Source organism: Octodon degus, unplaced genomic scaffold, assembly GCF_000260255.1.
Source record: "Octodon degus isolate 3935 unplaced genomic scaffold, OctDeg1.0 scaffold00293, whole genome shotgun sequence".
Classification (NCBI taxonomy): domain Eukaryota; kingdom Metazoa; phylum Chordata; class Mammalia; order Rodentia; family Octodontidae; genus Octodon; species Octodon degus.
This window is the reverse complement of record NW_004524869.1, coordinates 819244-842876: the sequence shown is the minus strand read 5'-3', so window position 1 is coordinate 842876 and position 23633 is coordinate 819244. Positions and strand designations below refer to the sequence as shown.

Here is a 23633-nt window from a genome sequence, read left to right as displayed (position 1 = left end):
CCATTCATGTATCGTAGGTGTATGAATTCAGCAGTATATTTTTTAATACTAAGTATAATAAAATTAGTACAATCATTGGCAATGGATTACATGCTACATGATTAATGAGTTGGTTTAAGTATACAATAGATATTTATTTCTAACAGTTCAGGATTTGGGAAGTCCAAAGTCAAAGTACAGTGTCTAGTGAAGATCTAGTCCCTTCTTACAACGTGGTGCCATTTTGGCTAACACTATTTCTTCATCTGGAGGAAAAGTAGATTGGTTAAAGGACTTAAATGAGTTTCTCCAGGTCTTCCATAAAGCATTAAGGACTGATGATTTTAAAATATCAATTTATACAAAAATATAAAGTGGAACATTCTGATTTCTTGGCAGCAAAGCAGTAAAAAAACTTTACAGTATAATGTTAAGTGTTATAAAATGATTGGCAGTTATAATGAAAATACAAAATATCAGGAGACATAAATGAGCTGGAGTCAATTTCATCTTGTCAAGATTCAGGATAAATAAAAATCAGAGGAGAAAGATCCATCGCCGCAGCATGGTTAAGGTTCATGCTGTCAGTGTCATCAGGGCAGATGAATGCTCAGTACTCCAAGACGTATTTCTCTTCTTATATGACAAGATATTAGAGCCCATTGCATTTCTTTTTTTCTAAAAGTTGTGTCAGTGGCTAAAAATTTCTCACTCCCTCAAGTTTTTGAGACCGAAAGTTATAAAACCAAAAAAAATAATTATAGTGTCTAGTTATAACACAATCTAACTCTAAATTAAAGAATATATGGTGTGAGTAAAGTCATTTACATGTGTATATGTGTCTATGTTGTTCTATCTTGCTGACATTTTCACTTGACGTAACACATATCCACTATTAATAGGATCCAGAGAAATAAACTGAGGGGAGAAAGGTACCTGAGTGAGAGCAGTTTTCTATTGTCCCATAAAAAAATCGTTATAAACTTGGAGCCTAAAATAAGTTCCTTTAATTGCCTGACTGTTTTGTAGGTCAGAGTCTGGGTGGAATACAGTGGGTTTTCCACTTAGGGTCTGAAACAATATAAATTAAAATGTCAGCAGTGTTGGGTTCTCTCTTCTGGAAGCCCAGCAGGAAAACAGCTGTCTGCAAGTACATTCAACTCATAGGCAGAGTTCAGGTCCTTGTAGTGCCAGACTTGCAAGGACTCATGGGATTGGACCAGGGTCCACACAATCTTTTGATGAACTCAAGGCCAACTGATGAGCAACCTTAATTGTATACACAAAATCTCTTTGTCATGTAAAATACCATGATCATGGGGGTAGCCAGGGGGTAGAGATCATGAAGGCCATCTTGGATATGGCTGATCAAGATCTCAATGAAGAAATCTAAGAACTCTAATCTGGTGGCTAGCTGAGAGCTGTGAGATTTCACCTTGTGTTGTGGTATCACGAGGTCCAAAACAGTCTAATACATTATTCATCTGAATTCCTTTGTGATTTCTTGGAGGTAGGGGGTTTATTAGCTACTACCTTCATTTTTATAAGTTAGAAACATTTTTTTCACACACAAGAGGACAGTAGATGATACATTGTGACCTGTAGCTCTCAACTATCCCAGTGTCTTTGCTTTTATTTCACAAGAACCTATTTTGGGTCTGAAACTGCAGTGTAACCAGCCACTCATACTGAACAGAACACCTCCTTTAGGTGTGTTCCATGGAAACTGAGGTGTTATGCCCAGGAAAGGTCCTCTGTATGATGGCCAGGTGACCGATATGTAACAGGGCTGTGATTGGACTCTTTCAAGTGGCTGATGGTCACACTTCTTTTGTACATTTTGTTCCAGCCCCAGAGGGCAATGACCATAAAGTCACTCCTGAGGGCACTGACAAGCATGCCTCCCCACTACCGCTGCCTTTGTATCAGCCACCTCATCGGATGGACTGCCTTCCTGTCCAACATGCTCTTCTTCACAGATTTCATGGGTCAGGTAAAGAACAAGTCTGCCACATACTCAGTGGCTCACACATAAGCCCTTCATCCATGCTTTCTTCTGGGCTAGCCTCTAGAATACAGTAGAGTATACAATAAAGGACGGGAAGAGTATGAGAAAGAATACCTTTAAGAGCTATCTTACAGACAAGTTTTGGAGGCAGGGTGCTACGTACCTTTACAACTAGAGGACACTATAAGAACTATTAGTACTTGATTAAATACAGCAAGTAGGGGCCAATCAATGTATTGTAGAGCTCCCGGCAGGCTGCGTAAAGAGGCCCATCGTGATCTGGCCTTGAAGGATGAGTAGGACTTGCAGAAATGTAGAAGAAGGAGAACACATTCCAAACAGGAAGAGAAATGGCATCTGTAGAGATGAGTCAAAGGCTCCAGAGGAGGGGTGGAAGGATTGCTTGAGTCAGGTGAGGCCATATGTGAGTGGAACAGGGGTGACAAATACCCAGAGGAGCATTTCCAGACTTGAAGCATAGGCATGAGACTTCCTGAAGGCCTGGGGTGGGCTTGTGGTTGGAAGAAAGTGGTGACTGGCTCATGAAACAATGAGCTCTGTGGCCTAAGAGGGGCCCTGTGGGCAGCTGCATGATGGTTGCTCTTCCCCAGGTGGATAAGCAGAGTCCACGAGCAGGAGGCCCTGCAACATAATATTTATAGCTCACCAGCCCTTGCCCTTTCTTTCAGATTGTGTACCGTGGGGATCCCTACAGCCCACACAACTCCACAGAGTTTCTCATCTACGAAAGAGGGGTCGAGGTTGGATGTTGGGGTTTGTGCATCAACTCTGTGTTTTCTTCAATTTATTCTTGTAAGTCTTCTTCTCCAGAGAGTGTCTTCTAGAGGTCTCTGGTCTAACAGAATCAAGAGGGTTTTTTTTAAATTTCTCTATCTATTTTCTTCTCAATAATAACAGACTTGTGACAAATATACGGATGTCAGGCAAAACTTAGACAATGCTACAGGAATTGTTTATTCTCATAGTGATTTCTACGTGTCATTTCCCTTGGTAATTACTTTGTGTTTGGGGACTCTGCATTCCTTACCAAAGTTTCTTGGAAAAATAAAACAGAACCTTTTAAAACCCACAGAAAAACATTAGATGGATGAGAGAGTATTCCAGCCAGTTGATGTTTTACTGGAGCAAGCTGTGTTGTTGTGTGGTGTTTCAGAGATGTGTTAATCAGATTTGTAGATGGCACAAAACAGAAAGGATGGTAAAAATGACAGGTGACAAGAGTGTTATATAAAATAATCTTAGCTCTGATGTTCCTGAATCCATGTCACAGAACCACTTTCCTAAGACTGAGAACAACTTCTCAGGCACCAGCTTCCAAGACGTGTGAGCCTCTTGGTTCTTCAATTAGCTAAGTTTCCACTATGAGGCCATGGAATACAGGGATTTCTGCCATTGGTTTCAGTGAAGTCTGTATTTAGGTCTATAGTTCTACGGCTTCACACAGGTTGAATGGGTGCTTGCTAATTTCTATGGGGAGCTCTAAGATCTTTGTACACTGAATCAAATAAAATACCTCTCCTGAAATATTCAGGTAGGTTTTCTGCAGTGGAAATTTGGGTCCTCATAATAATGACCTCTTCTGCTTTCTCTCTGCTCCTCAGGAGCCTTGAGAGGAAAAGCTCACTCTTAGCTCAAAGCTCCAGATTTTTCACAGACTCAGGGACAGCAGTGGTGTGGCCCAGGTTGAGGAAGAGGAAAGAGATGGGAAGAAGTATGTTACCGTTCACAGGACACATACCATCATTCTTAAAGGGGGAAAAGGTTGAGCCCCTCTCTGCTCTTCTGTCATCACACAACAGGAAACCTCTTCTAAATTAGCTCAATATTTCCACAATTGGGAGGAGGTAGCCTAATATAACATCAAGGAACAAAGAGTCCAATAATCATAGAGCCATAACATTAGTATTTTGAAATTTATGCTGATCAAATAGTGATGACTTGAAGCTTACCTGTCTTTGGAAACACTTTTTCCCCATCTCAGAATATATGAACTAAGAAAATACAGGGAGGAATATTCAAATACTTAGAATAGAACCTGAAAGTGACAGACCAAAAGGTTCTAATAAATTATTTACTTGAATTCCTTGGTGATTTCACAGGGCAAGGGCGCTATTTCCTACTTCCTTCATTTTTGTAAAAGGAATACATTTTTCCCACAAATAATTATATTAGCATTTTAACATTGTGTCAATTTTAATTTTTTTCTCCCCAAGGAAGTCCTAGTAGGGGTTCAATTAGTCTAGCTTGAATTCCCATATGAATTTCATGACATTTTAGTTTTAAAAGGCGTTATCTTTAGTCCCTTTCTCATGAAAAGCCCTGTTTGATATAAATTATTATTTAAATAATCTTCTAAACTTTAATAATGTACACATTTATGATATCCTTACCATTGTGAATTCAAACCAAAGTTTTATTTATGAAATACCAACCATGCCTGCTCTTTATGCCTACAGGACAATGTCTGTGCCTCGAACCTGGCATTTTAATATTTTCACATTGGCTTCAATCACTCTTTGACTTCTATTGCTGGATGCAAATTAGCTGCCCCAATGACCTGGTGCACAGACTTTCCTGTCTGTGTAGATTTGCACTGATTTTAGTTTCTTCTGACTTCTCCTAGCCCTCCACCAACACAGTTCCTAACAATGCCCTTTGACCAACCTGAAATATTACTTCCTCTATGAAACAATGCAAGATTTTTCCCCTGTACACTCTCCCACTCTGGACCGAGTCAGTCATTTCTGTCACTTCCAGACCACACTCTAGTGCTCTCTATTTTGGATTCATCTAACAGTGAATGTAGCCCCAGTGTCTTTATCCAAGGCAGCTCAACAGGGGAACCTTGAGGTTGGGGTGGGCTGTGACAACAAGGAACTTTTTTTCAATATCCTTTTATATAGCAAGACACAATTATACCAATCAAAGTAGCAGTCATAATTGTTCATAATGGACAGTAATATTCTTGGGTGATTAAATCAACAATTTTCCTTTAACCCTAATGAGAACACTACAGAAGGAGATGGCTAGTCCTAGCTATCAGATCTCAGAGGACATTTTATGTTTGGCCCTGAAATTTACTGATGTCTCTAGTAAAGAGAACATCTATTGGTTAGACTCTCAATGTTTATATGAAGTTACTTATATTTCTAAATATTACTTTTATCCTTGGATAAGAGCTAAATATTAATGGTATCTATCAGATACTTAAGCACCAGAGATTACATTTTGTGCATAAACATAATCATTAAGTAAACAGGGTTATCCAGGCTTGTTAGGAGATGGATCTGCTTATAGTGCATCTATTTTCAACCTTAACGACAGCTCTCCAGACATGGGATGAATTTCACAGAGGATTCCATCTGCTTGTCTGTCATTTCTAGAGCTTATCTTTATACCCAGTGACCCCAGACAGTGTTTTGTCTCATAATTGATTCAAATGCACTACAAATCAGGTTTTTGTCTTTAAGGTATAAATCTGATGGTTATTTAGATAGAAATAGAAAGTTTCACTCCTGAATAGATATGTCAGCATCTATAATTGTCCTCCCATTCATGTGTACCAATAGAATTAAATAGAAGAAAAACAAGGAATACATAGATTTAAAAATGACTTTAAAAAGATTAATGATTTGGGAGACTTTTCCTTACTTTTATGACAAACATTGAAAATGTCTTGAAGTAAAATTTAATTAATTATGTAAATTGACTTCATTTCTACAGCTGTATGAACAAATCAAGTTGCTTGGAGAGGAACTGAATTAAGAATCAGCTATCTGCCGACCAGCCTGTGTTTGTAGAAATAGCAATAGCCACATTAACAGGGAATCTGCTATCTCCTCAGCATTTGGCTGGATTATATTTCAGATATTTTGATTCTGATAATAATTCCAACAGAGTTGTATTGCTCCAAGTTTTCTGGTGAGAAAGCAGAGGTGGTGCAAAGTTAAGAAATGTGTGTATGTGAAGGAGCCAGCCTTGGGCCTGGCAGGCCCTTTGCTAGCCTGGGAAGGGTTGGGAAGTCAGAGTGTCTTCAGAGAAGTGTACATCTTTTACTTCTTCCCCGTGTACATAGACTGTGCTCAGATGGGGACTGAGAAACTGAGTGACTTGGATCATTCTGCAAAAGCTCATTTATCTAATTTTCCCCAGATGTCATTGGATGGTAGGTTCAGGATAAGTATACATTATCAATGAATTGTTATTGAACTAGACATCTTGTGATTTCACTTCATTTATGTTGAGTTTCTTAAATAGTGCTGGAAAACAAATTAAACTCTTGCAAATGCTGGATCATTGAATCCTGTCCCAAACTCTGAGCTAGACCTCTGTAATCAGAATAACCCCCACTGTTCTTCCATGCCCTTGGGCTCCAAGGGCCCATAGCCAGTGTGGGCTTTTGTACAACCTCTTTTGCATCTTTCTGCTATTCAGCTGTTTGCTAAACTGTCTTATTCTCTATGGAAAAGAAAATCAGCTTAGCAAGGGGCTTTCAAGCTATCTTCTATGAGGAGGATTTAACACTGATAAGACAAATAAGCCAGCTGTTTTCAGCCACAGATAAGGAGGTTCTTTTGTTCCTAACTTGGTATCAGAAAAAGTCTCCTGAAAAAGTTCATCTTCAAAAGAAAAGATTGTCTGAAATTATTTGTGGGACACTGTCAGCTGTAATTTTTCCTTTCTTTTCTCCACAGACTCTCAGAAAGCTTTGGTATCCTACATCGGCTTAAAGGGGCTTTACTTCATGGGGTATTTGCTGTTTGGCTTGGGGACTGGACTTATAGGACTCTTCCCAAATGTCTACTCCACGCTGGTCCTGTGCACCTTGTTCGGCGTAATGTCCAGCACCCTGTACACTGTGCCCTTCAGCCTCATCACTGAGTACCACCATGAGGAGGAGAAAGAGGTGTGTGTTCATGGAATACCTCTCCTGGGTAACATCTGGACTTGCCTAAAGTTGTAGTGATTCTCTTGTCTCAGCCTCCTGAGTGCTGGGATTACAGGCATATACCACTACATGGGGATTCTGGGGTTGGCATGACATGTGATACATGGGGATTGAACCCAGGTCTTTGTGCTTGCCAAGCAGGTGCCTAGACCACCGAGCTATCTCCCTATCCTAAGATGAGTTCATTTTAGATGAGGCAATATATTCACATCACTCAACAAGCACAATCACAAACAAAAGTGTGCATTATAAATGACTCCTTTCATGATTTTGCTAGTCCTAGTTGTGATGTTCGTTACTACTCTTTATTATATTTTTATCTTTCCAATATTTTTAATTGAAAATCAAATATAAATTTATTTTCTTTTTCCACACAAGGTTTATCTTACTTAATGGTAAGTATAAGAACTTACCATTTAAAAAAAAAACTTACCATTTTAACTCTTAGAGACTCTATGTAATTATTAATCAAATGGAAATAACACCTATTATATGAAGTTGTAGAAGAATTAAGCAAGATAGTGTATAAAGTGTGCTTAGGATAGTGCTTATGTAGTATCTTTTGGATAAGAACTAGAGTAATGACATCTAGTACCTTTGTTGTCATGGGGATAATGATGCTATGTGCATTTTGGGCAGTAGTGAAGATGAAATAAAATAGTGATTATTTTTTAAAAAGTCACATGCTGCCTAGAATAAGAGAGCCCCAAATGGCAATATTCAATATTAATTAATGCTTGATTTACTAATTAATGCTAAATACAAGTTACTAAATAGTTAATACTGATCATTAATCAAGCAGCTATCTTTAAAGTGGTTGAATTGATTTTTATGTTGTTTCTCCTGAGTAGTTTAGTGGCTCAGCATCCTTTTGAAAATGTTTGAACCTTTAAGCAGGAAATGAATAGAATATACATTTTCTTTTTAGGGTTCTACCACATTGTATTTATTGACAACAGAAAGGATAATTTTGCATACATTTCTCGTTGAATCTTACATGTGTTAATGGTGGGTTTTAAGAATTTGGAACAGGTAGAGAAGAAAGCATCAAGCAGGGTGGAACGTCCCTGGTGGCTGTGAACCAAGTTTAGTGGCCAAAGGAGGCTTGGTGCCTGCTTTTGCATTGTCCATGATCAAGACTTTATTTTGCATTTTTAAATACTTAAAAAAAAATCCCAGAAAAGGATACTATTTTGCTAAAAGTAAGATCAACATGAAAAAAAAATGCTAATGTCTATAAAGTTATGCTGGAATGTAGTTTGTTTATGTGAAATAACTGTTTTGCACTGTAAAGAGTCACAACCAAGGCCTCTGACCCACAAAAGTATTTACTATCTGGCTTTTTGTAGAAGCAGCTTGCAGATCCTTGTCCTAGGTGACAGTTCCTTCCGCTCAAGTGTGTTCGTGTGCTTCCCTTGCAGAGGCAGCAGGAGCCGGGATGGAGCACAGGCGCCGGCAGCCCTGAACGTGGGAAGGGCGTGGACTGCGCCGCCCTCACCTGCATGGTGCAGCTGGCTCAGATCCTGGTGGGAGGAGGCCTGGGCTTCCTGGTCAACACGGCTGGGAGCGTCGCGGTGGTGGTGATTGCGGCCTCTGCGGTGGCCTTCATTGGCTGTTGCTTTGTGGCTCTCTTTATTAGATATGTGGATTAGGCCAAAAAAGAGCCAGTGATCTTACCCTCAATCGCGTGAAGCGCATGGCAAGCGAATCTGTCTTTTCTTTGCTTCTGCACCTTCGGAGTCTCCTCAGTGGGTGTCCTGAATTGTGATTTCAGCTGGCTGCATCTGCCCACCCCTCACGGGAAGTCCAACTCCCACGGAGAGCAGACCCATACTAAGCCTCACTGAGCCCCCCCTTCCGCACCTGTATGAGTGTGCACACACCACATGCATCTTCCTCGTTGCATCGTAGTGCAAAGGTGGGCACGAGAGGGTCTGTTCTGCACAGAGATCTTCAGGTTTTGATGACCCTGGAGAAGCAGACTAATTTTAGCTGTGATGCTTATATTTATTTTATAACATGCTCTTTTTAAAAGTCAACAGTCCTTATGCAGCTGGAGAGTCACACACTTCACCAAATTCACAAATACTAAAAATATGACTGATGAACTTTTATGATTTTGATTTATTGTATTTAACTGGCTCATAATTAATTTTTATTAATGCATGACATTCTGAGACGTCTGCTTGAATGTTCATGCTCATTTTATTACACAGTAAAGTTATTTCCGTTTAGTCTGCTCTGTTGTTTCCTCCTCTGGAGTTGATATGAAAATCTTTCAATGCTCTTCTCTCCCCAGGCTGAGCAGCTGTACTGCAGCCACATCCTTGCCACTGTCCCTCTGCAGGGAGGTTTTCAGCTATGTGGAAGCTGAGATGCTTACCAGGAACACCATGAGCTGTAGGGCTCAGCTGGGTTTGCATCTTGGCTTTGCTTCTCACCACTGAACTATTTCATCTTCCTAAGCTATACTCATCTATGCATTCTGAAGAATAATTCCTATACCAGAGACAGCAATTAGTGATATATAGCATGGAGTGTTTGCCACTACTCTAAATGTTGTGCCTGTGTCAACACTGCAGTTCTCACAGTTAATGCTGCTACTGCTGTCCATTTTTCAAGTGAAGAACACAAAGCAGGGAGGTGCTCCATGACTTATCTGAGGCTATGAGCTATAAGGGGCAGAGCTGGCCTTAGAATGCGGGATCTTGGTCTGTGCTGCTTACTGTAGGGACAGCTCCTAGCCTGGTGGCTGGCACTTGCTCAGGGGATGATGATTGGTAGCAAGCAACCGTCATGGTTGCAAAAGGCACATTGTCCCATCCCGTGTCCTTAGGTCTATTCCAGTCTTCATAATTGCTTCCCAACATGACTCTCAGTGTGCATGATTAATGCAGAATGGAAACTTGCCCTTCTGTCTTTAAAAGCTAAAACAGTCACATGATGCCTTTCCTACCTTATCTTGGAGCCTGATAGTACAGTTACTGCCCCAGGTGAGCTTCTAATTGACCAAACCCTTCAGTGCTGCCAAAGAATTTGAGAAAGAATAACTTGGCTGAGGGGATGTTGCCTCTTGTCAGTCTCTTCTTCTCTGCCTGCTCCTCTGTGTCCAGCACTGTGAAAGTCCTGGTGTGCACTCTGGCATTAGTATATCCCTGGCCACCCATGCCTTGCCACTCTCTAGCACTCATACAAATAGCTCTCCAAGCTGCTCCTTACACCCAAAGGTAAAGGACTCAACAGTGCACCACTTCTAGAAGTAGGACTCAGACAGGGTCCCACAAAGGTCTTGCAGATAGACTCAGCATGATTTGGATGGAAATTCTGGGATCTCACATGCAGAAACATGGCCTAGGGTGTGGGAGAGGTAAAGAACCATGTGTTCTTCACCATGTGGAGAGGGGCCTGGCTGGAGGAGTGGGGAGAGCAAGGGCCTCTAATGATGAGATTCAGGTGCCCTCGCTGCCCGGGTCTAGGGGAAGACTACCAGGTCAGCAGAGCTTGCAGAGCTGACCACCTGTCATTCTCTATTGCAGCCTCCTTCCCCTCCCTGATTTCTCCATCAGCCTCAAAAGGCAGCTGTGTCCTTGTGCCTCACACTCCTTCCTTCCTGCTGCTGTTTGGATTTTCCCCTTGCTGCTACCCAAGTGCCCACTTTTTTGTTTATTTTATTTTACTTTTTTTGGTACTAGGGATCAAACTCAGGACTTCACAATTGCCAGGCAAGTGCTTATGCTGCTGAGACAGCTCCCTGGCCCTATTTTTTGTTTGTTTGTTTGTTTGTTTGTTTGTTTAAAGAGCCTGTCTCTGCTACTACTTCATCATTGAGCCTGTGGAACACCCCCCAACCTCTTCTCATTTTTTGTACTAGTGCCCACAGTAGCAAAAGAATACACTTCGACACACATTCCTAAGAATTTTGAGTTGCCACCACACAGCATCCTAATGTCAAAATCAAAATATCAAGTTGCTCTAATAAGAATCTCTCAGTTAGTGTCTAAAATTGGTTGATGAAAATAAATAATCTGGCACAATAATAGATAGTTTATTTTTTACTTTGTTGATTTTTCATGTATTTTGGAGATTTAGGGGGTTTATGTTTCATCAGTCCAGTTGCTAGTCAATATCAATAAGTTTTACCCATGAAAGATAAAGGAAGGCAACAGTAATGACCTTGAGACACAACCACTTGTCAGTTTGCTGAAAGGCAACTTCTCAAAACTTGTAAGGATTGAAATCAGGCAGCTTTTGTTTCTGGAGGAAGTTATACAAATATTTAGTTATTGTACTGTGTTGTGTTACAGACAATGGGAAAAAGGATGACAGAGTAGTAGATCTCATATTTTGAGCTTCAAATCTCAGACATTACAAAAAATCTCAACAGAATTACTAAACAATTCTACAGTTTATGAAGTTATATAGACAATTTTCTAATGATGTTTCATTGTATCAAAATGATCACACTTGGAGGTGCCTGTGTTACCAGTTTCTTGATCCCTAAACTAAGCAGCCAAAGAAAAGAGTAGCACCTCCATCAATCCTGACTGGCAGGTGGATGGGTTCATGTTTGATCTCAGTTCTCAGAACAGCTTCAAGCGAGGACTTTGTGAGGATCGCAGCACCATAAGCTGCTGCACAGACAGAGTGTTGCCATGAGAAAAGTGAGTTACTTTTCAGAAAGGCCCCACTGAGTGTGTGGAAGTTAGGGAAGAATTCAACATGTGTACGCCAAGTGCAAAGCATTCTTTAGAATAAAAGGACTTTGCTTAGCTATTCTCTTGTGGGAATTCTTATTTCTTACCTTCTCTTGTCAATAGTATGAGCAACAGGGAACCTCACACTTGAAATTCTGGTGGTCCTTTCAGGACCACCTCTCCAGTATTTTCTTCCCTTTAGGGTGGCTGTACTTCAGTCTTCAACTCTTTTCCCCATATTTCTGCCTCTTCTTGAAAGAACAGATCCCTACTTTTAGAAAGGCCCTGCGCATTTCTATGAAATTTCTTACTCTTCTATGCATACTCAAACCTTACTGGCCATCCTTCTATTCTCTGGTGCAGAGGCTGAATCAAAGAAGCACCCCAACTTCTAAGCCACGGAGATTGGGGGCTGTTGATGTGCCCCTGATCCCCAGAGAGCTTTTGAAGATGCTTCTGAGTACTTCTCATTTACAGTATAAGAGCCCAAGGGACCCAGAATCCTTGTTCTCAAGGGATCTGGTACACCCAGCTTCCACAGTGCTGCCACCTGCTCAATTCCCAGCAAGCACTTGAGTCCCTTTAGGAGCAGTAGCCTACAGACATTTTTGTATTCAGCCTGGATAATTGCACCATCCTGATTTGCATTAAGGTCACTCCCAAATGAATCTCTCTTTCATTTGGGACAGACCTATTGCCTCTGTGACATCCACACTCAGAGGCAGCAAGCCTGCAGTCAAGCTCAGCTTGTACCCAGTTGCCCAGTTGGAAACATAGGCATTCCCTGGGCTTCCTTCTAGGTCAGACCAACATGGTCAGCACTTTCTACCAACTCTGAAAAGGGTTCTTCCCTCCCAACTCATTCTCTGGGTAGCAACTTAGACCTTTGTTTCTCCATACATTCTTACAGGCCTAAGAGCAAAGAGGAGAGATTTAGGGGCAATTTTTCTGACTGATGCAGCTTTAAGAGTTATCAAGGGCTCCAAGAACATCCCTGGAATAGATGCCCAGTTAACTATGTTCATCACTGGGCTGAGGCCTGCCCCTGTGCCCCAATTTCTCCATTTTCTTGATGCTGCTGTTTCTGGGAGCTCCAGTCCCCAGGGTAGGTAGACAGCACAAGGAGAGGACACAGAGTTGGGATCTAGTGGAGAGCCAGGGCTAGTGGCCAGGTCCTGTGGCATGCAGGACTTTGACTCCTTGTTCAGCTTCTTCTCCTTGCCTGGCCTTGTAGGCTTTCTTCTCCAGAGAAGACCCTCCAGGCTGTTCACAGGTAGCCCCTCTACCTTCTCCCGATCCTCTTTCCTCCTACTTCTTGAAGTGGGGCCCCTCAGTCTCCAATAAGACACTGCTTTTTCCCTGTTCAGGGTTGGGGGGCTTTGTTCTGCTGCATTCTTAGAGTCTTACTTGTTATCAGTAGGCTGAGCTGCTGGGCAGCAGGTCATAGCGCCCCCCACTGTAGACCACCACGCCCGGCGGGTAGTAGAGCAGGTCAGGCTCTGTGCCTGTCTGGAGTGGTGCCAGGGCCTGCAGCCGGTGACCTTCTGGCTCCGGCTTGGTGGTGGCAGTGAAAGGACGCATGTTGGTGAGAGAAGGTGAGGCGAACCGCCAGAGGAGGTTCTTGAGCGCCTTGCGGAATTCGCGGCGCACGAGGCAATAGAGGATGGGGTTGAGGCAGCTGTTGGAGTGCGCCAGGCACACACTCAAGGGGAACATGTACACCTGGCATACAAAGTACTCCTGGCTGAAGGGCACCACATTGAACTTGATCAGGATGCTCCAGGTGGTGAGGGCCTGGTTGGGCAGCCAGCACAGGAAAAAGGACAGGACCACAATGGTTACTGACTTGGTCACCTTGGACCGTCTCCTAGCGCTGGCTCCAGTCGGGCCTCCCCCAGCCACTGCCTCTGTGCCCACCACACGGCGATCGGAGATGAAACGCACCAGCAGCAGGTAGCACAGGCTGATGATTCCCAGAGGTAGCAGGAAGCCCAGCAGCACCTTCTGCAGGTGGTACAGGCCCAGCCAGAACTGCCTGTCACGGCCCAGCAACTTGTCCGGGAAGCGCACCAGGCACAGCTCCTCGCCCATCACCTTGATAGTGGTGGAAAAAATGGCATTGGGCAGCGAGCCCAGGGCGGCCAAAGCCCAGATCAATACACAGAGCGCCCTGGCCGAGAAGCAGCAACTATCTTCCAACCTCTGGCTGCAGCAGTCGCCACGGCCGTGCCCTCCGCTCCGGTGGCTCCTAAGAGCCGAGGCCACCGAGTGGTAGCGTGCCACACTCATGGCGGTGAGGAAGAAGACGCTGGCGTACATGTTCATGGACGTCACTACAGACACGATCTTGCACATGGCCTTGCCAAAAGGCCATTTGAAGTCCAGCGCGTTTTCCACCGCCCAGAAGGGTAGCGTGAGCACGAACTGAAAATCCGTCAGCGCCAGGTTGGTGACAAAGAGGTTGATGGAAGACTTGCGCCAGCCTTGCTTGCTCTTCATCAGGTAGAGCACGAGCAGGTTGCCCGCCAGCCCCAGCGCACAGACCACCCAGTACACCGCGCTGATGAGAACGCGCACCCGCGCCTCCGTGTTTGAGCTCTCTGACCCGCCGCTGCCCAGGGGATGCCCTGGCGCCGCGCCATCAGGCAGCTCCAGCCCCAACTCCCACCATAAATCCTGAAGCTGCAGAGACGCGTTGCCACTCACGTTGGCAGCCTGCAGAATGTCCGGGACCAGTCTGAAGAGTTCTGCGAGCTCCTCCCCTCCAGCAGCCTTGCTCATGGTGGCCGCCGTGGTTGCAGCAGCCACCCGCATGCACAGGTTCCTCTAGGCCATGTCTGTGGAACAGGCAACTGCGGTAGCAGGCTCTCCTCGCTGTGGACCCCGGCAGAGCGCGGCGTGCGCGGGAGCTTTCAAAGCAGCAGCAGAAGACAGCGCCTAAGACCTGGGTACTTTCTGCGCCCTGCGCGCGGGCAGCCGTCCTGGGCTCAGGAGCTGAGCGGACGTCTGCCCTGGAGCTGAAATGGAGAGCAGAGAGCAATGCCCAGAGGGAGCCGGCGTCCACGGGTCTCCAGCCAAAGGCGAAGTCTCTAGGTTCCCGCTGCGCGACTGAGATCTCCCCTCTCGATTTCCCGGTGCCACTCGGGCAGTGACGCACAACCCACCTGCTGCTCGGGACGCGACTCCGAACCGCTCCTCCTTCCGAGACCTCTGTTGCGGACGAGGTTTCTGTCCTTTTAGAGAAAAATAGAGATTGGGAAGTTGCTTCCCCCGCTCTCACAGCCTGGAGGTCTGCAGGTGTCTCGGTCTCTGTGCAGTTAACTCCCAGTGAATTGCAGAAGCCGCTTCGCCCAGTTACGTTCTCAGGCACCTACAGAGCCGAGGCGGCGAGCCCCAAGGAGCATGCGTAACCCATGCGGGGAAAGGGGGCGCTTTCCGAGGTGCTGAACCCCGAGGCTCTTGCCACAGCGGAGGAGGAAAGGTGGGGCTGCCCTTTTAGTTTTAAAAGTTTTAGAAGGAAAGGGTAGTATTTATTTTCTTGGATTTGATTTGGGTTCCTTCTCCCTTTATTCTCAAATACTAGTACTTTGAAGGTTTTTTTCCTTTCTTCCCCGCCCCCCATTTGGTGAAAGATGGTTCTGCAAATCCAACTCCTGACCACTTCCCGTTTAAAAGCATGCAGAGTACAGTCACTATTCAGCGACATTGGACGGGCACCAGGATCCGTCTTCGAGGATGAGTCCTTATTGAAAACTCAAATGCAGGCTCTGCTTCCCTTTTCTGAGCTGGTGTCTGGATGTCAGGGTTTCCAAGGGGTCTTCGGTGTAGTCTAAGCTGAACAGAGCAAGGGATTTGGTTGCCCGCTTCACACAGGTCAAATACCACCTGCATAGCCAGGCAGCCCAGGCTCCTGGATGTATGCCCCACAGAGCCTTTATCTGAACTCAGGTAAAATCATAGATAATAGAGCTATTATTTCCTCTGTTTTGCTACTATTAAAATCAGGGCTCTAATTGATGTTTTTCAGACCAAAATTCTAAGGAATGGAAGTCATTTGTGGTACTTCTTAAATTGTAGCTTGTTTAAATGCCAGGTCAACTGCTCTGGTGTAAGTTATATTTTTAAGGATGGATTCATGGAATTTGAAATGTTTTCTTTACTGGCTGGCATGAAATTGGAATAAAAATATTGTAAGAATAGAGTAATTATCTTCACACGTGAGCTCCTGACCTTGCTCACAGAGATTAAGAGATGAATTTCTAAAACAGAGGAGACTAACACCAACAACAAAAGACTCAGTAAAAAAAGAAACACAGTGCTCGAAACGTGATGGGACCATAGAGACAACCATGATTCCGAAGCCAGAACGGATTTCCAAGAGAACCCTTCGCTGTAGACGCTGTTTTCCCGCTAGAGGGCGTAAGGGCTCTAGTAAAAACCAAACCAAGTTACGCCTCTAATCAGGTCTTGAAGATAAAGCCAAGCTATAGTTGCTTCTGTGGGTGACTCTTATCATTGTTCTAGTGGCCTCAACTTCGCTTTCACTATCACGTTTCACTTTTTAAAAACCTAACCAAATTTCATCTATTTTGTTGCGTTTATATTTCCGAGTGCTGCTGAACCTCGAAGAGGCACAAGGCACACACTGAAAGACCACTGGTTTAAAATTTTGGTACCTTCGTCCAAGCTCACCATCCCCGCCACTGCAGCACCATCTCTGTGCTTCTAGTCCCATCTCACAACATAACTGCTTGGCCAGCCCCAAATTCGACTTCCTGAAGAGTACTGCAGGACCTTCACTCAATTTGATTCAGGTTCACCAGCGCTGGCTCTTAGTACTGAGCTAGGCTGACACGTGCATGATGAGAGTCTTCAATTCTCTCTGGAGCTTTCATCTAAATTAGTGTGCAATTTAGTAATGTCTCTGACTGTATTTTTTGTTTAGTCTTGTGCATGACTAAGCCATAAAGAATGTAACAATGTGTGCCAGATGCATGAACAATCATTTTGGCTCTTTGATTTCTCTTTAGGTTTTGATGGGTGGATGGGTAACAGGCAGTTATAAAATACGTGGTGAGCTGTTCCAGTTTCCAGTTTTTACATTTCAAGCCTGTTGCACATGTATGTGTATTTGAACAAACCATAAAAAGGCGGAAAAGTACTCATGCTACGTAGTCTATTTCTCTGTCCTCCTTCTCCCTCAAATTAAGATCAGGGTGTGATGGGAATCTGGAGGAAATTCTCGTTAGCAACAGAAGTCCCTTATCCCTCATTCTGAAATGTTGCCTGGATGTCTTTGTGTTTCTGGAGTCACATGGGGCATGGGAATTCTTGAGTGAGACCAGAGGAAAAGCATACCCCAGCCTACATCCCCTGGGAACCCAGACTCACAGGCTGTAGTAAATCATTAGCTTTAGCCCTGGGGCTTTGCAGAGCAGTCCTGGAGATATAAAGGGACTTACTTAGGATCGCATTAGTAGGAAATTGGCACACTAGGCCTGACCCATAATTCCTTTGACTCTTAGGTTACATCCTGTGGTCCATTTTTTACTACCCATTTTTAAAAATCTTTTATTTATTTATTTGGTACAGGGTCCTGCTATGCAACAAGATCAGTAGTGACCCTCCTGTCCCATGCTCCCCATCTCTGGGATTGCAGGCATGCACCAACATGTCCATTTTCAATGGCCTGCTCCACACAGGGTTGGCATGGCATGCAGTACAGGGATCAAACCCGGGTCCTTGTGCTTGCCAGGCAGGCATTTAGACCACTGAACTATGTCCTTAGCCCTCCATTTCCCAACTTAGATCTAACTCTTTCATATTTTTCAGCAATGCTGAGAAGTGAACCCTCAAATATGTCTGCATCCTAATCCCTGGCCTCTTTTATATTAATTTATATAGTGAATAGGACTTTGAAGCTGTCATTAAATCCAAGGATTTGAGAAAAGGAAGAGGGTTGTGGGCTGGGCAGGTGGACTCAGTGGACTTCCCAAGAGTCCATAGGATTCAGGGAGGGGGAATCAGTGTCAGCGGGACAACTCAAGCAGGGATGTGTGTAAAGGTCTTCGAAGAGGAGACCGAGAATGCAAGACAGAAGAATAAGAAGCCACTAGAAGCTGCAAAAGCTAAGGAGGCTTCTCCACTAGATCTCTCAATAGATCTGATGACACCTTGACTTTGTGCCAGTGAAACTGATTTTAGGATTTTGATCTCTAAAAATGTGAAACAGTAAACTTGTCTTATTTAGGCCACTGTATTTGTGGCAAACTTGTTACAGCAGGAATAGAAACCAGTGCAAGATGTTCACACTTGTTTTATATTGTATCACTCATTCACCCGTTCACCACATGTTTATTAAGTACCAGCTTTATGACAGGTACTGTGCTATGAGCACAGTAATTTAGTGATAAATAAAACTCCTGGAGGAGCTGTTCTGACAAATGAGCCTAACCTTTATGAGTTGCATATTATAATTATATACGAAGAACTACCAAATAAAACAGAAAGTATTGCAATAGCAAGCAGAAAGAGGGAACAACACCCAGGATTTGGAGGCAGATTTATTAATGTCAATGGACACTAATTGGGATAATTCACAAAATGCACTTTGATCTCTGGTGTAGGGATTATATGCGGTAAGCAGGCAGGAAGTACAGAGGCAGAGTGGCTGGTCAGTTGGGGATTGGCTTACACAATGTGCATCACAGGGACCAGCTCTGCATCACAATGTCCAGCTGTTTATAAGAGACCAGAAGCAGCTGGAACTGGAATAAGAACTACTACCTGGGCAACTAAGAAACTTGACTATATTCTCTTGTGGGGGGAACATCTTCAGCTACAGTATAACCATAGGTAAAAGTTGTAAGTTTTAATTCTCTCTGAGCATATTTATTCAATAAAAATGATACCTTTTCAAATTCAAGGTTTAAAACAATATGATTTACATAATTGTTGTATATATATTTAATGATAGAATTTTCTCCCTAGAAAAAATATTAATGCATGATGTAACTTCTAACCTACAGTAACTTGGAAGAAAGAAAATTCATTAAGCAGGCAAAGGAAAAAGGAAAGCCAGAAAAGAAGGGCATTCTGGGCAGAAAGTATATAATGGGTGAAAATAGCCAGGGACATAGCTCAGTGGCATAAGCACCTGCCCAGCAAACACAAGTTTCTGAGTTCGATCCCTGGTATAAGAAAAACAGCGCTACATGGGATGCAGGAGTCAAACGCTATCTCATCAAAAACTTTTAATATTTCACCTTAGATTAACTATAGGGCATGACAATTTTAAAACAGGAAGCAAGATCAGTCTTGTGTATTTGACTTCCACCCCAATTGTCATATGGTAAGTGAACTGCAAGGGCAAAGATGAATGCAAATTAAGTCCGTGTCCTTTTAGTCACTTTCCTTCCACTGAGACACAGCACCCAACACCCACAAATGAAAGGAGGAGAAGCTTATTTAGCACATGGTTTCAGTCCACAGTTGGCCAACTCTGCAGCAGAAACAGCATGGCAGGAGCACATAGTGGGGGAATCATGATACACAAGAAGCAGAGAGAAGGAAGAAGCTAGGAAGGGAAACCTACCCTTCCATGCCCCGCCCATGACCCACCTCTTCTGGCCAGACCCCACCTCCTAACAACAGGTCAGAGGTCCCCCATGATTTAATAACCTTTCAAAACCCATCCCATGGACTAATGAGGCTTGTGGGAAATAATCTTGATCTACGCCATCGCATTCTACCTGTAGCACCAAAGAAAGTCGTGCACATTTCTTTGTGCAAAATGTATGTAGTCCAACTCCAGGGGCCATAGTTATGGTTTATATCTAGTGGCCACTCAAGAGCCTTATGTGCCCAGAGGTGGGGCTTTTGGAAAGTGATTGAGTTATGGGGGCAAGACAACAGAGTTGCTGTTAAGACTGAGCATGCTAGGGAATGGTCACTGGGAGCATGACCTGGGAGGGTAGATGTCCCTCTCTGGCTCCTCCCTTCTCTCTCCACTTCCTGGCCTCCTTGATGTGAACAGTTTTTCTTTCTCTCTGCCCTTCTGCCAAATTGTTCTGCCTGGAGCCAGCTGACTTTAGACTGTAAATAGGACACCAAATATCCTCCCCTCCCTTCCATTGTGAAGATTAGACATCGTGTTCTGGCAATGAAGAAGTGACCAGGACACATTTGGGGCCAGAGAAGTGGGTTAGGGAGAGAGACAGTGTTAGTAGGTTGGGCTGCAAGTACCCAAGTCTAGGCCTACATGACAAACAGATAGAGGAAGGGAAACAGATGGTCTTGGGGCGCAAGGATCCAAGTACTGGGGTGTGTGATACTCATACAGGCTTAGGGTGGGGATGAAGGTGAAGGTAGGGATAGTGTTGGGGTGCAAGTACCCAAGTACTGGTGTGTGGGGTGCAGAGTTAGGCCCAGTTGTAGTGCTGGGTTCAAAGTACCCAAGTATAGGGGTGTGAGTTACTTGAATAGAGTTAGAGAAAGTCATCATGTTGGAGTGCAAGTACTAAAGAACTGGCATGCAAGGTACCAAGATAGGGTTAACATTTGAGTTAGGGTTATGAATAGTGTTGGGATGCAATCCTGGGACCCAGATTTAGGAGTAGGATTATAAGGGTTAGGTATAGGGATAGAATTGGGGGCAAGGCCTGAGTATGCATTGTAGGGCTTCTGGACAAGGTTGAGCTGAGGGTTAGGGAAAGAGGCAGTATGAGGGTGGAAGTACCTGATTATTGGGCTGTGGGATAACCAGAGAGGAGCAGGGTTATGTCTAGGGGTAAGAATAGTCATCAGGTACAAGTACATGAATATTGGGTTACAGGATACACACACATATAGTGTTAGGGTTAGTTTTAAGGATGGTATGGTATTGGAATGGGAGAATCTGGGTTCTGGGGTGTGGGTACCTGCATTGGGTTAGAGTTAGGATTAAGGTTAAGGATAGTTGGGGTACAAGCACATGAACATTGGTGTGTGGGATACCTATGTAGGGTTAGGGTCAAGGTTAGGGTTAGGGATCAGGCTAGTGTTGGGTTGCAGGTACTCAAGTATTGGGATAAGGTTGGTGGATAGAATTAGGGTAAGAGTTAGAGTTAGGGATAGGGACAGTGTGAGGTTGCAAATGCCCATGTATAGTGCTGTGTGGTACTGGATAGATTTATGGAAAGTGATAGTGCAGATATGTAAGAACTATCTGAGTAGTGGTGCTGGGTACCTGAATAGGGTTAGCTTATGGTTAGAGTTATAGGTATTGTTGGGGTGCAAGTATGTCAATATTGGGGAGTGGAATTAAGGTTAGGTTTAGGATTAAGGTTGTAGATGGGGTAGAGTTGTGGTGTAATAGTGTTTTGGGGTACAGGCTATGCAGATATGGTTAGAGTATGGTTAGGGGTAGGGAGAGGTATAGAGTTCAGGTGCAAGTGTATGCATATTGGTGTGTGCAGTACAAGGATTAGGATAGGTTTAGGGATAGTGTTAAGCATATACAAAGTGTTAGGGTGTAAAATCCTGAGTATTGGGGCAAGGGGTATCCAGATACCATTAGGGCCAGGGATAGGGTTAAAGTTAGGGCTAGGGATACTGTTGGGGTGCAAGTAACTGAGTATTGGGCTATGAGGTGCCTGAGAGGATTTTGGCTAGGTTTAGGGTTAGGGCTAGAGATGAGGATAGTGTTTGTGTGCAGATATACCAGTATTAGGTGATAGGATTAGTGCTATTGTTAGGTTTAGGATTAAGATTAAGGTTAGAATGTGGGTTAATCATAAGGACAGTTGACATGCAAGTATTAGAATACTGAGGTGTGAAGTATCCAGATATGGTTAGGGTTAGTTGTAGGAATAGGGATAGAGTTAGGGTGCATATACCCAAGCGTTGGGGTATGGTCTTGATTGGATTAGATTTAGGGTTTAGGTTAACATTAAGAATAGGGATATTAGTTGGGTACAAGTACCCAAGTTTGGGGAATGGTATACCATGGCATAGGTTAGGTTATAGTTAGTGATAGAGATAGTGTTTGGGGTCCATGTACCAAAGTGCTGGAGTGTGGTATACCCAGATATTAGGATGTGTGCATCCAAATAAGGTTAGGGCTTGGGTTACAGAAAGGAATAGTATTGGGGCACAAGTGCCAGAATATAGGTCTGTGGAATACTTGGTTAGGGTTAGGGTTAGAGTTAGTGATTTGTTTAGGGATAAGGATAGTGTTTGGGTTTGGACTAATGTTGGGGCTGGACAGGAGTAGGGATAGGATAATGTTGGGATGTAAATACCCTGGTGTTGTGGTGAGGGATACATGGATAGTGTTAAGAGTTAGTGTTAACTTTGGAGTTGGGTCGAAGTACCTGAATATTGAGTGCAAGGTACCTGGTTAGAGTAGAGTAAGAGTTAGACATAGGGATAATGTTACCATGCAAGTAGCTGAGTATTGAGTGTGGGGTCAGGTTTAGGGTTAGGGTTAGAGATGGGTTTGGGGATAAATTAAGGATAAGATTAAGGTTGGGTTGAGAGCTAGGGTTAAGGATGTGGGTAGTGTTGGAGAGCAGGTACACCAGTACTGGAGTGTTTGGTGTCCAGATAGTATTAGGGTTGTTGTTAGGTTTAGGATTAAAGTTAGATTTAAGATTAGGGATAGGGATAGCATTGGGATTCAAGTACCTAAGTATTGGACTATGGGATACCAAATAGGTTAGGGTTGGGTTTAGGGTTAGGACTGGATTAAGGGATAGGGAAAATGTTGTGATGCAAATATTGGGTGATCAGGTCCATGGATAGGGTTGTGGTTAGGGTTAGGGTTAGGGTTGGAACAGGCAGTTTTTGCGTATAAGTACCTAAATATTAGACTGCGAAATACTTGCATACAGTTAGGGGTAGTATTCTGGCTAGGGATAGGGACAGTATTGAGATGCATATCCTCAGGTATATTAGGGTTTACTTTTTAGGTTTGTTTAATGTTAGAGATACATCTGGGATTTGAGTACTGAAGTATTGGAATTATTTTTTTAGGGTTAGGTTTGGAATGAAGGTTAGAGTCAGTTTTAGGGGTATTGGTTTCTGTGCATAGGGTTAGGGACTGTGTTGCAATGCAAGTATCTCAGTACTAGTGTTGTTTTTTAGGGTTATGCTTAGGTTTAGAGTTAGGATAAGGGATAGTGTTGGGATTGAAGTACTCAAGTATTGGGATTTTGCTTTTTAGGGCTAGGTTTATAGTCAGAAGTAGGGATAGAGTTAGGGTTGCTTGCTGAGATGATTCCAGAATCAGTTATTGACCACAAAACTGACCCAAAGGAGCCATCTAGTCCCAGAGATAAAAGAATGGAATCACAGGGAGTTGGGCACCTCAATGGGCACTAATACCAGACTGCCTGACTCAGTCTCCAGAGAAACTGTGACTTCTGCACATGCCACCTAAACTGATTTTTCATATAAATATTATTCTCTTTTGTGGAAACTTGGAAGGTGTTAAAGACATTAAAATGATTATCTTGGGCTGGCCAATTAGCTCAGCAGATTAGGGGTTTGATCCCTGGGGCTGTTGTGCTGGCCCCGCCCCAGGGGCATGCTGGGATGGCAATTGAGACTGGGCATGGTGGCATGTGCACCTGTAATTCCAGCTCTTGGGAGGCTGTAAACAGGAGGAGCACTACGAGTCTGATCTAGTAGTGAGACTCTGAACAGCCTGTAGACCCTTCCCTAAAATTTAAAAAAAAAAAAAACAATAAAATGATGATCTTTTTCCAGGTTGATAGCATCTTCAATAAAGCCTATTTTCTTGATTCCCAACACATCTCTGTAGGAATTGCTCTTTCTACAGGACAACCTTCCAACTCTAAGCTCAGTAGAAATATTTTATTGTGATTTAGTTTAAAATATTTCCCAGTTTCATTTGTTAATTCATCTTTAACTCATGTATTGCATGACATGCATTGATTAATTTGAAGACTTTTATCATTTTTTGTTCATTTCTTTTTAATTT

The 23633-nt window shown here is 43.5% G+C and overlaps 2 protein-coding genes across 2 annotated transcripts in view; one reads left to right on the top strand and one right to left on the bottom strand.

Annotated features, from left to right (window-relative positions):
- Positions 1-8639, top strand: part of Slc45a2 (solute carrier family 45 member 2) — a gene marked incomplete at its 5' end in the record, with an annotated part of 35964 nt that extends 27325 nt beyond the window's left edge. Inside the window, 4 exons of the mRNA XM_004647191.2 lie at positions 1829-1972; positions 2677-2800; positions 6703-6914; positions 8378-8639. Coding sequence (XP_004647248.2) covers positions 1829-1972; positions 2677-2800; positions 6703-6914; positions 8378-8608 — 711 coding nt within the window. The remainder of the gene's footprint in view (positions 1-1828; positions 1973-2676; positions 2801-6702; positions 6915-8377) is intronic.
- Positions 8640-13016: 4377 nt separating this feature from the next.
- On the bottom strand, positions 13017-14491 carry Rxfp3 (relaxin/insulin like family peptide receptor 3). Its single transcript, XM_004647190.2, has one exon. The coding sequence runs from the start codon at positions 14462-14464 to the stop codon at positions 13064-13066; it is 1401 nt and encodes a 466-aa protein (XP_004647247.1). The 5' UTR covers positions 14465-14491; the 3' UTR covers positions 13017-13063.
- Positions 14492-23633: the final 9142 nt, after the last annotated feature.

Coding starts and splice junctions, on each gene's coding strand:
- Rxfp3 (XM_004647190.2), bottom strand. CDS start 14,464: ATGCGGGTGGCTGCTGCAACCACGGCGGCCACCATGAGCAAGGCTGCT.